A 13,355-nucleotide genomic window follows, 5' to 3' on the forward strand; every position below is an offset into this window, starting at 1 on the left:
CACCCTGGCATATTTGCCGAGATGTCACTATCTAGGCCGAGGTGCGCAGCACCAAGGCCGAGATGTGCATCATCTAGGCCGAGATGTTTATCCTTGCACCTAGTGATTTTGTTCCTGGATTGGTATGACCTAGACCGAGGTGTGGCACATCTAGGCCAAGGTGTGGCACAGCTTAGTCAAGTGTTGTCCTTCCAAGCCGATGTCATTGTTACCCTGCTTGCCGAAGCTTTGCCCTTAGCCGAGATCATCACTTGCCGGAGTGCTCTTGCCGTCTAGCTTGTTGAACACACTTTGTCATGGTCTTGTCTTGTCAGTCAGTCACCTTTTTGAGTAGAGCCAATCAGCCGATGCCACGTGTCCCAGCAGAGGGTTAAGTCAGTGACTGTCGAGAAAAACATATCATTTTATATCAAATCTTGTCTTTTAGAGAGAGAGGCTCTAGGAAGGAGAAGGAGAAGTTTTGAGTGAGAGAGTAGACTTCCAAGCTTGATCGTTGGAGTTTGAACCGTTAGATCCTAGTTTTGAGGTTAGAATCTTAATCTACTCTTGTTGTTCTTATTGATCGTTTAGCTACATTGCACGATCGAATCTGTTTTGCATGCCATGCATTGATTTAAAGTCGGTTTTAGTAAGAGAAAATAGTGTTCTTGTGTTCTTGAAGAAAAGTCTTGTTTTGATCCGAAAGTTCCCATCTAGAACCATGTTTTTGTGTTTGTTCTCACAAGATCTTTGACTATGGGTGCCCAGGTTCATGTTTTCAAACTCATAGCACGAAATCTCAGACCTTGTAATAACAAGTTATGATTTTAGCATGCATATTCTTCATCTTCTCCATCTTCATGTTCTTCATGTTCCTCCAAGGGAAACCCAGATTTTCCCGACTTCGCTTTTGTATGTGGCCGTCGAGACCGCACCTGGGCGAGATGGTGTGGGACCTCGGCCAAGACCTGGTTGGTACCCAGCACGTTCTCCCGAGATGAGAAACAGTGTTTTGTTTTGATTTAACTTAGTTTTGATGAATGCCGAGATCATCCGTATACATGTGAATCTTGTTTCAAAGTACGTTCAATAGACTTTGTCATGTGTTTGTAGGACTCGGACTTTTGCCTTGAACCCGACGTTGAAGAACTAAGTGAGTGGTATTTTTAATAAAGCTATGTTATCAATGTTTTGATGAGCTTTGCTTTGCTTTGTTTTGAAAAGTATTTGTTAAGCATGAATGATTGTCCCTATTTTGTATATCAAGCATTATCTTGTTTTGATGACATTCTCGGAAAGTCCTTAGTGCCAGGGGACTATAATGCGACTGCACATCTTGTTTTGAAAGTCCTTAGTGTCAGGGGACTATAATGCGACTGCACATCTTGTTTTGAAAGTCCTTAGTGCCAGGGGACTATAATGCAACTACACATCTTGTTTTGAGAGTCCTTAGTGCCAGGGGACTATAATGCAACTGCACCATTGTTTGAGATATCTCCCTTGCTTTGTCTTGTTTTGCCACTGACAGATTACCCCGTGGGTTTGTTTGTCCGAAATGTCATCATTTGTAATATGTTGATGCTAGTAAGCATCCCTTGAAGCTTTAAAGATTTGCTAGATGGACGAGGTCCATCCCTTATTATATAAAGTTTTGATATGTATCGTTTTGAAAAGACTTCGGCTATTATTCATGCAAACCCTTTATTATTTATATCATTCACTGAGTATCCAAGCTCACCCTCTCTATATATATGTAGGTGATGAGCAAGAAGGCGGTGACGCCTAGATGTGATTCGCGAGCTTATTTTGAATTTTTGTTATGTCGGCTTGACTTGTATTCACGTCGACAGTCTTGAAAATTATGCTTCTCGACTTGTAATACTTGTATTTTGCACACGTCGGCTTGAGAAGCCTTTTGATCAAGATGTAATAAGTATTTTACTTCATTTGTACTAAGTTATAACCCATGTGAAGATGTTTGCCATTTCATTTGACATACGCACAGCTCTCATGGACTAATCTGATTTGTATGTATTGCTTCCGTACTTGTGAGCCCCATATGTTTATACTCTGTTGTGTGTGGATTTTGAAAATTGGCCTTTGGTAATCTCGGATTACTGGCCATCACGGCACCATCCTACTAGGGGCGGTTTGAGGTCGTGACAGTATCCATACCGTATCCTGACCGTATCCTTGCGTATCCTAGATGTATCCGAAATTCAAAAATTAAAAAAAAAAATTGGATACTTCATTTCCCGTATCTGATACGTATCCCGCCGTATCGGACGCGTATCCCTATCCGATACGTATCCGATACGCGTACGGGGGCCATTTCGGAGTATCCGTGCTTCATAGGTTTAAGTACGTTATGAACGGGAATTGTGTTCCATATGTATTAAATGCAAGTACGACTTATTTACATATGAATCTCATTCATTAATCTCTTTACTCTAATATTATTCATTGGGTATGTAGGTGAGCAGCGGGATGTCCAGCCCCAACCCTAGTGAGCTTAGGAGAGAACCAAGTTTATGGAGTCAACCAAGGTCGCCTTACACAAGAGGCTTTACTTTTAATTTGTTTATCTTTTGTTTCTTTTGTGGTCATGTTTTGACCAAATAACCATGGCTTTTGTTAAGACTACTTTTGAATGATCCTGGACATGTATAAATTGCTTATGTATGCGATATGTGAGTTATTACACGTGTGAAAAAATTTTATTTTGCCATATATGCACAGCTTGGACAATGCTTTACATTTTGCTTCCATTTTGGCCTCCTACTATAAATCATGATTTGATTTTTATCTAAGGCCGTAGGTAATCTTCGGATTACTGGCCAGTTATGATCCCAACCTATAGTGGCGGGTTCGGGTCATGACACGATCTCTCGCACAAGAATCTCTCTCTCTCTCTCTCTCTCTCTCTCTCTCTGTTTTTATGCTTTATCTAATTGATCATTTATTATATAATCTTTTATCTAGAGATAATGTATTTTGAATAATATCAGTCCACTATTTTTACTCCACTATTTTTATTGGTCTAGTGTTTTACAGATTCAAGAATATAACTTCATTATTTTTATTGGTATCTGTGTTTTGAAATTTTAATAATATCACTTCATTAATTTTTTTGTCTCTGTAATTTTAAGTTTCAATGATAATGACCTATTATTTTTTTTTTTATAGACACCTATTTTAATGATGGTAATAATGAGAATGAATTAAAATGTTCTGTTAAAATCCACCTACTCTCCACCTACTTCACCCACTTAAACCTACTCCACTAAACCTAACCCACTACACCACTACCACCTCACCTACTCCACTAAACCTAACCCACTACACCACTACCACCTCCACTTCACCTACTCCTTACCTACTACACACTCACCCTCTTCTATATATAGGAATCATGAATCATTGTAATAGACATCAATTATCAATCAATCAATAATACATAATTCATTCTCTCTATTTCTCTATACATCAATTTCTCTTACATGGTATCAGAGCAGGTTTAGAACCTAATATTTTCGCTTCACCGGCGGGCGGCAACCTCACCTTAGCCGTCCGCCGGACCTCAATCAAATTCCGCTAAAGTTTTCTACACGCCCTCACTCCGCCGCCGTATTTCACCGCCGCTCATCTTCCTCCGGCCAAATTCCTCTCAAACTCCATGTCTTTGCCACTGCTAGGCAGTCGGTCTATGCTTACAGGAGTAAATGATGTCAACACCTCTGTATCAGAAGGAACTTGTGATACTGTCCATACACAAGTAGATTATGACACCACTCTGGAAGACTTAGTTGCTCAGGTGATGGTTCCTGTAAGATCCCCAGCCGTGGCACTTATTGTCACTAATGCCTTGATGTTGCGTATGCCTTTTGAAGCTCTGGCAGAAACATGTGAGGCTGATAGATCTGCTTTCGACATGCCCTTACTGCTATTTGTAGCCCTTATAGGGGCCACAGTTGGAGGACTGCTTGCAAGACACAGGAGAGGAGAATTGGAACGGCTGAATGAGCAGTTGCGCCAGATCAATGCAGCACTAAGAAGGCAAGTAAAGATCGAGTCTTATGCCCCCACTCTGAGTTATGCTCCTGTTAGTGGTAGAATACAAGAAAATGAAGTAATTGTTGATCCAAGGAAGCATGAATTGATTTCCCATTTGAAATCTGGAAAGAATTTTCTGAGGAATCAAGATCCAGAGAAGGCATTTGTGGAGTTTAACGCTGCTGTGGCTGTTCCATCGCCATGGGAAGTACATGGCTGTGGCTGTTCCAAACAGATTCATCTCATCTCTCTCTCTCATCTTTGATGTGGTGCCCAAGGATGTCAACACTGCTGTGTTGTTTTTTGAGAAGAGTCAGAAAACTTGCAACGAAATTCCTCTCTCTCACTTTACTTTTTCAAACCCACAGCTCCTTTTTCTTTCACCACATGATCCCCTTTCTTTTCTTTTCTTTATTTTCCACTTTCAAACCCACAATCCTTTTTTTAAATCAACCCACTCAACTTTCTTTTATTTTAATATATATCTATATATATATATGTTTATTATAACATATTGCACAGATTCACAAACCCATTTTCTTTTCTTCTTTTCTTTCTTTATTTATTTCTTTTAATCACCTTTTGCACCTCCCTCACCGACTCCCTCACCACAAAATAGAATTTTTATTTATTTATCTTATCTTTTTTTTTGTGTTCCATTTTTCACAAAAAAAAAAAAAAAAAAAAAAAAAAAAAAAAATATAGCTTTGCACACCAAACCATATTTTATTCATCTCAGGGATCAACCCCGATCACAATTTTACACACAAAAAAAAAAAAACCAAAACACAAACACAAACACCCAAAGATTTGTTTTCTTTCCTGCCGACGGCCACCCACCGACCTCACTTCTTCGCCTATTCCGCCGGTCTTTTCTTCTTGCCTCCGTCCTGGGCAGTCCTTGACGGTGTTGCCTCCGTGTTTCCCACTCCACTGGGCACAATCACTACTCCCTGCTCCTCCACTACAGCATATGGCGGACCTCCAAATCGGAACATCACGGTGGCCTTCCGCTTCAGCTCCTTATTTTCCGCCTTCAGCACACTTATCTCTGCTCGCGCATCCTTATACATGCGTTGGAGCAGAGCCAGCTGGGAGTTTAACTGTTGCACCTCATTTGTCCTGCTCTGCAGCCGGTGCGACAAGTTTGTGACCGCAGTCATAGTTTCCACACATGACTTCAGAGTATACTGATTGGCCTCAATATCAGTTTGCACCGCCATTTTTTGCTCCACCGACCGCATCGGAAAGTTCAACGGAGCAAACACAGAGGTGTTTGGTTGAGGTTCACTGGCCACCGCACCAGTTCTCTCTCTTGTTGACTCATTGAGGTCGGGAAAAAGAATGAGCAGACCACGGGACGAAGAGGCCATATTCTGGGTAGCTGAACGGGAAGACGAGGCCATGTTATGGGTTGCTGAGTGTTTCAGAGAAAGGTTGGTTACAGAATGGCAACAGAGTGTTCCAGAATCTCTTTCTCAGAAACGGAAGAGTTTTTTCAAAGGATTTTCGGCGGTTTCAGACTGGTTTGCACAGCCTCCGCCTCAACCTTGGTTAAATAGCCGAGGCCGACACGCCACTCTGTCGCTCACGTGCCTCGCCGCATCTCCGGCTCACCTTTTGATGGCTCGACGCTTTCTGTCAGGCACGCTTTTTGATGAAGTGGGCGCGCCTTTTGAGGGCGCGACTTTTGAGGGCTCACTATATATATCCATATATATATATATTTGGGCAGCCTATATACACCATCATACAGTGTATTTTTTAAGGGTCCGACAAGACTCTGTAAACTGTCCCGACATTGATTCCGGTTAGCTCCTTCATGGGTCCGACAAGACTCTGTAAACTGTCCCGACATTGATTCCGGTTAGTTTCTACAAGGGTCCAGCAAGACTCCGTAAACTGTCACCACAACTGTCACAACATTGTCTGTTACAACGGTCCGACATGACCCCATAAACTGTCTTCTACATCGGTCTGACACCGCCATCCAGTGTCCTCTATACCGTTATGACACCACCATACAGTGTCCTCTACATGGTTATGACACCCCCATACAGTGTCCTCTACAACGTTATGACACCACCATCCAGTGTCTTCACCAATGGTCTGACACGACCATACAGTGTCTCTTATCCTCTTTTATTTTTATGTATTTTCTTGTTTTGTTACTCTCTCCAAACTCAAGTTGGTTAGTTCCTATCCCCCTTGAGTTTGCGGGGGGCTGTTAAAATCCACCTACTCTCCACCTACTTCACCCACTTAAACCTACTCCACTAAACCTAACCCACTACACCACTACCACCTCACCTACTCCACTAAACCTAACCCACTACACCACTACCACCTCCACTTCACCTGCTCCTTACCTACTACACACTCACCCTCTTCTATATATAGGAATCATGAATCATTGTAATAGACATCAATTATCAATCAATCAATAATACATAATTCATTCTCTCTATTTCTCTATACATCAATTTCTCTTACATGTTCTTATAATAATTAAATTTAATAATTCATTTTGTTTTTATGTTTAGAATGAATTTTAACCTGCTATTCATTTTTAAAAAAATAATTTTTATGTTGTATTTAATTAACTAAATAATTTATAAAAATTTAAAATTTAAAACTCATTTATAACATATATATATATATATATGTCAATTGGAAATTTAAAAAAAAAAAAATTATATCGGTAAATTAAAAATATATTTAATAAAAATAATATAAAAGCGCTTCCAAACTATGATTCCTCTAAGTGGCCACATTCCCACGGTCCCGCTCCCGCTCCCGCTCCCGCTTCATGCAACTAAGTGATAGAGATTTTAGGTTTAAGTCTCTCCATTAGCATTTGATATTATGTCCCCGTTTGGTTTCTTCCTCTCTATTTAGTTGTTTACTTCTTCTATTTGTCTCTCCACATGCATGAGGGGAAGGGTGTTAAATACGTTGATATACATTGTTAAGCCCATTTCCTAACAGTTTTGGTTTTCGAAAAATTAGTAACTTAACAATCCCTTCTAATGAGTACATCTCTTCTGTCCCCCATGAATTTATTCTCGCTTCTCCATCTCCGCCTCTGTTAGTCTATTCTCGTAGCAAGGTTCTTCCCCCATCAATTGCCTCCTGCTCCTTGCTGTTGATCTTCTTGTTTCTGATGACACTGATCCTATTCAACGTTGGTATCCATTTCACCATCGTACTCCTATGATAAGATTTGGTTTTTCTAATACATGTTTTTCTCCTTCATATATTGTACCTTCTTGTCTACTGTTCATTTGCTTTTAGAATCCTAGCCTTACAAAGAGGCCTGTCAAGATCCTAATTGGGTTCAAGCTATGGAGGATGAGTTGTCTACATTGCAGAAAACTACTACTTGGGAGTTGGTTCCTTTGTCTACTAGCAAGAATCTGGTTGGTTGTAAATGGGTTTACAAAGTGAGGACTCATTTTGATGGTTCTTTTGAGCATTAAAAATCTCGCTTAGTTGCTAATGGTTTCTTTCAGAAGTATAGTCTTGATTATGAGGAGACTTTTGCCCTTATTGTCAGGATGACTACTTTTCGTACCTTAATTTATGTGGTTGTTGTCCATTATTGGCCTCTCTATTAGATTAATATTAAGCTAAGAAGTACGGACATAGACACAAACATGGACATGAACATGTGACACGACACGGACACAACACGAACACGTGGATATTTAAATTTTCAAAAAATGCAAGACACATGTTGGGGACGCGTTCAAAACATATATTTTTATATTTTTATTATATGTATATTTTTAAATCTTTAATATGTATTTTATGTCAAATATTTAATTTTACCAAATTTATCAACCTTAGGTATGCTATTTTAGTAAAAAAAATTAAAAATTATAATTTTTGTTTTGAAAAAACTAGTGCTCAGCGTGTCCCTAGAGTGTACCCAGCGTGTCCTCAACGTGTCCCTTGCATGTCCTCAGCGTGTCTCAACGTATCCGCAGCATATCCAAAGTGTCCCAGCGTGTCTGACACGTGTCCGGCGTGTGTCCGTGTCGGACACCTACATGCGACCTCCGAAGAGGTGTCTGTGCTTCATAAATGTTAAGAATTTTTTTCTTAATGGCCATCTCACCGAAAAGGTCTACATGCGTCCTTTACCTAGTCTTCCTCATTCCTTTGGACAGAGTTGTCGTCTTCATCATGCTCTTGATGGTTTGAAACAGTCTCCCCATGCTTGGTATGATCGCTTTAAGATGGTTGTTATTCTCAGATTGGATTCCATCTTTGTGTCTATGATTCTGCTTTATCTCTCCTTCACATCTCTATTTGGTTTTGTTACCCTATTGTTTTATATGGATGACATGATCATTATTGGCTCTAACTCTTCTGTTATCTCTGAGATCAAGCAACATCTCTTTTGCACATTGAAAATGAAAGATCTGGGTCCTTTGCGGTATTTTCTTGGTATTGAGATAGCCTATTCTCCCAAAGAGTATTTTCTATCTCGAGCCAAATATGCAAATGAAGTTATTCACCGTGCTGGTCTTTCTAATGCAATGCTTTTTGACACCGATTGAGCTTAATGTAAAGCTTATTCCCTTTGGATGATCCCATTTTATATTGAGAACTGGTGGGTTGCTTAGTCTATTCGACTATCACTTGTCCTGATCTTGCCTATGTTAATGTGGTCAGCCAGTTCGTTTCTACTCCTCGTTCCATGCTTTAGGCTACTTCGGTTCGGATTATCTGCTATCTCCGAGATACTATCTTTCAAGGCTGTTTGTTATCTTCTACTTCTTTGGACATAGTAGCCTAAAGCGTGGAACGAGGAGTAGAAACGAACTGGCTGACCACATTAACATAGGCAAGATCAGGACAAGTGATAGTCGAATAGACTAAGCAACCCACCAGTTCTCAATATAAAATGGGATCATCCAAAGGATTACCTGCTATCTCCGAGATACTATCTTTCAAGGCTGTTTGTTATCTTCTACTTCTTTGGACATAGTAGCCTATGCTGATTCTGATTAGGTTGGTCATGTCAATGATCGTAAATCCACTTCTGATTTTTGTATGTTTCTTGGCGATTCCTTGATTTCTTAGAAAAGCAAGAAACAAACTGTTGTTGCTCAGTCTACTGCCGAAGCTAAGTACCATGCTATGGCTTATACAACTACTAAGATTGTCTGACTTTGTTGTCTCTTGTCTGATTTGGGAGTTCCTTAGTTCTCTCAGACCTCTCTCTACTGTGACAATTGAAGTGCTATTCAGATTGCCCATAACAATGTCTTTCATGAGTGGACAAAGCACATGGACATTGATTGTCACTTTGTCTGTCATCATTTGTAGTATGACTCTATTTTGCTTTCTTTTGTTACTTTTGTTTTGCAGCTTGCCAACTTCTTTACCAAGACTCACATTACTACTGCTTAGTTTCGGCTTCTTCTTGACAAACTCTCATTGTTTTCTACTAAAGCACCTTGAGTTTAAGTGGAGGCGTGTGAATATCAGTGTATATTCGGTATATATTCTAAGAGATTGTATAAATATTATGTGCATTCAGAATTGTTTGTATTTCCTATGTAGTCTTAGGGTTAAAATTGCTATATAATCAGATGTGCATTTTGTATTTGAAGACTATAGATTATATAACACATCCATCTCGGCTACACTCATTTTATGTACATATTGTGCCTTAGTTACCCAACACTATCCCATAAAGTGATGTTGGCCTTACTGTTGTTCTATGAAATTTGCCTTTTATTTTTGTTGGTATTCGTTGATCACATAATAATGCCAAGCACATTCCTACACTTGAGCAAACCTACTTTGCATCTATGAGCCACATCATCTCCAATCTCACCATCCTTATTAATAATCAAACCTAAGTAATGAAAATGTTTATTGCTTGTCTCTTGGTTTTCAATCTCCACTTCTCTATTATTTCCACATCAACTACTGCTAAAGTTGCATTTCATATTCAGTTTTATTTCTACTAATTTTAAAGCCTTTTGACTTGAGTGTTTCTCTCTAGATTTCTAATTTAGTGTTAATTCTTTCCTTAGTTTCATCTACTAGAATAATATTATCAGCAAACAACATACACCATGGGATATCTTAATTCATTCATGATTGGGAAACCTATAGTGATTGAGAAGTCATTAGTTTCTTTCCCTTACAAGTGATCTATAAAAAATCATATGTAAATTGTTTCCATAGTTAATCTACCGGGCGTAAATTCAAGCTAATTCTCTGACATAGTTGTTAACCTGTTACCCTCGAGTGATGGTCAATCACTCTCTCACACAATTGCACTATATGGCTCATGTCTATAAATTTTGAATATTTCCCTTCTTTTAATATATAAGTACTATAATACTTTTTCTCTATTCGCCAACCATTTTTTGAGTCACTAGAATCTTGTTAACCAAGAGATACCGACATTACCTAAGCATTTCCAAGCCTCAATAGGAATACAATCTGGTCCTAATGCCTTAAACTTATTTCATATTCTTCGGTGCAACTTCAACCTCAAACTCTCTTAATATAAGATAAAAACTATATTCTCTAGTTCTATCAATACTATTATAATCAATCTCAACATATATTGAAAAAATCCAAAAAGAAGCAAATTATCTATGAAACACCGAGACTTCAAAAGTATCCGTGTCGAACACACGGACACTTTGGGGACATGTATGGGACACCCTTATTTAATTAATTTATTTTCAGAGGACACGCCAAGGACATTAGGGACATGTCAAGTTATCTTTTCTCCCATTTTATTTAGTGCTTTTGATAAATGTTGAATGTTATTATTTTTTTCCTAAATTTAAATACCTGATAGATCATCCATAAATATATATATATATATATATATATATATATATAAACTGTAAGTATTAATTTAAAAGAAAAAAATAGAATTGGGGTTAGTTTTTGTTAATATTGATTGTTTGTGGATGTAATATTAATCTAGATAGCAAATAAAAATATATGAAAACACCACTATTTTGAAATCGCCGTGTCCTATGTCCGCATCCATATCTGTGTCCGTGCTTCTTAGCAAATTACAAATGCACAACTAAAATACCTGAGGGATCAGCAAACTTATACTGATAGAACAAAAGTTACCATGCCATGTATTGCACACATAGCTAAAAAAAACATGTAAAGAGAGCAAGCAAGAAGTAATAGCACAATTCTCATCCTTGCTGACCAAGGCATCCAAGGAGAGGACTTCTCTTCCTAATATGCAGATGATGCTCTCTTAATAAATCATTACTTGCACTAATTTGTGGCATCTATTTGAATGATTAATAATACTATGCTCTACAAAGCCAAGATCATAAGCAGCCTTAACATTCATAGGTCTTGATAACAGGAGGCAGCTCAGGACCAAATCAGGCTTGCCTATTTAATTTCTAATCCTGCTACCATTGAAGGCAATTCCAAGAGTAGAAGCGCAGATGTTGGAATAATATATAACATGGCATTCACCACCTCAACTTGACTAGTTTGAGAATAACTGTAACTGACAAAGCAATCACAACAAATTACTAAAACCAAAATTTGTTTCTACTTTTTAACAACTGATGTAGTAACATGAGCAGATGAAGCATTGAGAAGAAAGATTGATCAGTAACCTGATAGAACCAACCTGATGCCCTGAGAAAGTTTTGATTGGTCGATTCTCTCCAACTTTACAAACATATATCATGTGGTCGGTGGAGCATGTCGCAAATGAAACATTGTTTCGCCAATCAACATCAAGGGTAGGAGCTGAGGAATAACATAGCCAAGTTATCACTACAAGTCTACAAGAATGATCATATGAACAAAAACAGGTTTACACTGGCCAATAACAAACAGTAAAATTTACCAAATACAGAAAAGGATGATTAGAAAAAAAAGGTTTAAGTGGAAAATAAAAGGACTGGGAGTCACCTGAATGAAATTCAAATTGTTGTTTCCATTCCCCCGTCTTTATGTCCCACACAATGGCAGTTTTATCCACACTCCCACTAACAATATAGTCACCCTTCTTGTTCCACTTCAAAGAAAATATTGGCCCTTTATGTTTATTTAAGGTAGTCATCAACTCTCCTGTACGACATTTCCACTAATAAATAAACCATAAACATGCAGAGTTGATTTGAGCGCAGAATGACACCCTCATTTCATGACTTCAAATTGGATTAACAGACATAAGATCTGTAAGTTAACCGAATATAAGTAGTAGACACACTCAATCCCCAATCACATCCTGACATTTTCCAAATGGCCAAAGGTGGTTAAAACAAGATGGAACCTATCTTGACAGAGTATAGTAGGGCTCCTTTAAATATTGAATTATCCTGATAGACAATCATATATATATTTTGATTGGCATTGGGGTACCGAGATCAAAGCCCAACCAATGCCCAGGGGTGCACAGGCCCTCGGCAAGGAGTTTCCCACAAGTGCACCACAGTTAATTCAAGAGTTTTTCCTCAGTCCGATGCCCCCAAGGAATTGTTGGCATCTAAGAGGTTTTGATTCTTGAACCTTGGAGGGAGCACACCCCCAAGGCCCAAGGCCTTGCCACCAAAATAAACCTTGAATTTTCAATTTTGTTTGATTTGTTTTTAATCTAAACCATATGTCTATTTTTGTTAAGTAAAACCAATGGAAAAAGAGTATTTTAGTTATTAAACTCAATGTAGATATACATAAAATGTCTAAAATATCATTTTCATGGAGTTCAATTACTAAAATATCTATTTTTTCATGATTTTACTTAATGAAAATAGACAAATGGTTTAGATTGAAAACAAATCAAAAGTTTAGGGTTTAAATTGACAAAATTAAAAACTTCGGATTTATTTTGTTACAAGGGTCAAACTTGAGGGCTTTTTTTTGTAATTTCCCCTTTATAGTTTGTAATTTTTAAGCTGGAAGGTACTGTTTCAGTAAGAGTTGAATTACTCTAACCGAGCACAACAAAAACATTTAGTGAGTTCATTATCTACAGTAGTCCTTAGTTATAAACTAAAAGTTGGGGATATCAAAAGAAAACTTGACTAATATACTTCATATGTATTGGTTTTAATGCATAACATAGATGCGTTACCGTGGATATTCATATACCTGAAACGTGAAGCACCAATACAAGTATTCCAGGAATTTGAATTTCGTACAAGTGAGCCATGAAATTATGCATTAATGTTCTTTGCTGCTGTAACTACATCTATTCAATTAATTTACTATCTTATTTCTTTGGTTTAAAAGTGTTGTCCAGATCAAATAAAGGTGCCCTGTATAGTTCCCTAATCTTCTCCATATAACCAATATTT

At 38.1% G+C, this 13,355-nt stretch overlaps 1 protein-coding gene and 1 pseudogene across 2 annotated transcripts in view; one reads left to right on the top strand and one right to left on the bottom strand.

The window, feature by feature from the left end:
* LOC145816167 (WD40 repeat-containing protein HOS15-like) overlaps positions 1 to 13,355 on the bottom strand; it is a 42,635-nt gene that overhangs the window by 11,614 nt on the left and 17,666 nt on the right. The window contains exons 8-9 of the mRNA XM_082912430.1: positions 11,968 to 12,126; positions 11,681 to 11,802 (exon numbers count right to left, since the gene is read on the bottom strand). Of these exons, the coding sequence (XP_082768556.1) occupies positions 11,681 to 11,802; positions 11,968 to 12,126 (281 nt within the window). The remainder of the gene's footprint in view (positions 1 to 11,680; positions 11,803 to 11,967; positions 12,127 to 13,355) is intronic.
* On the top strand, positions 2,555 to 4,401 carry LOC114265147 (protein FLUORESCENT IN BLUE LIGHT, chloroplastic pseudogene; annotated as a pseudogene). Its single transcript, XR_014358607.1, has one exon. The product of XR_014358607.1 is annotated as a protein FLUORESCENT IN BLUE LIGHT, chloroplastic pseudogene (transcript).

The sequence above is a fragment of the Camellia sinensis genome, unplaced genomic scaffold (assembly GCF_055761805.1).
Source record: "Camellia sinensis isolate YWXY unplaced genomic scaffold, ASM5576180v1 Unanchor3, whole genome shotgun sequence".
NCBI lineage: Eukaryota > Viridiplantae > Streptophyta > Magnoliopsida > Ericales > Theaceae > Camellia > Camellia sinensis.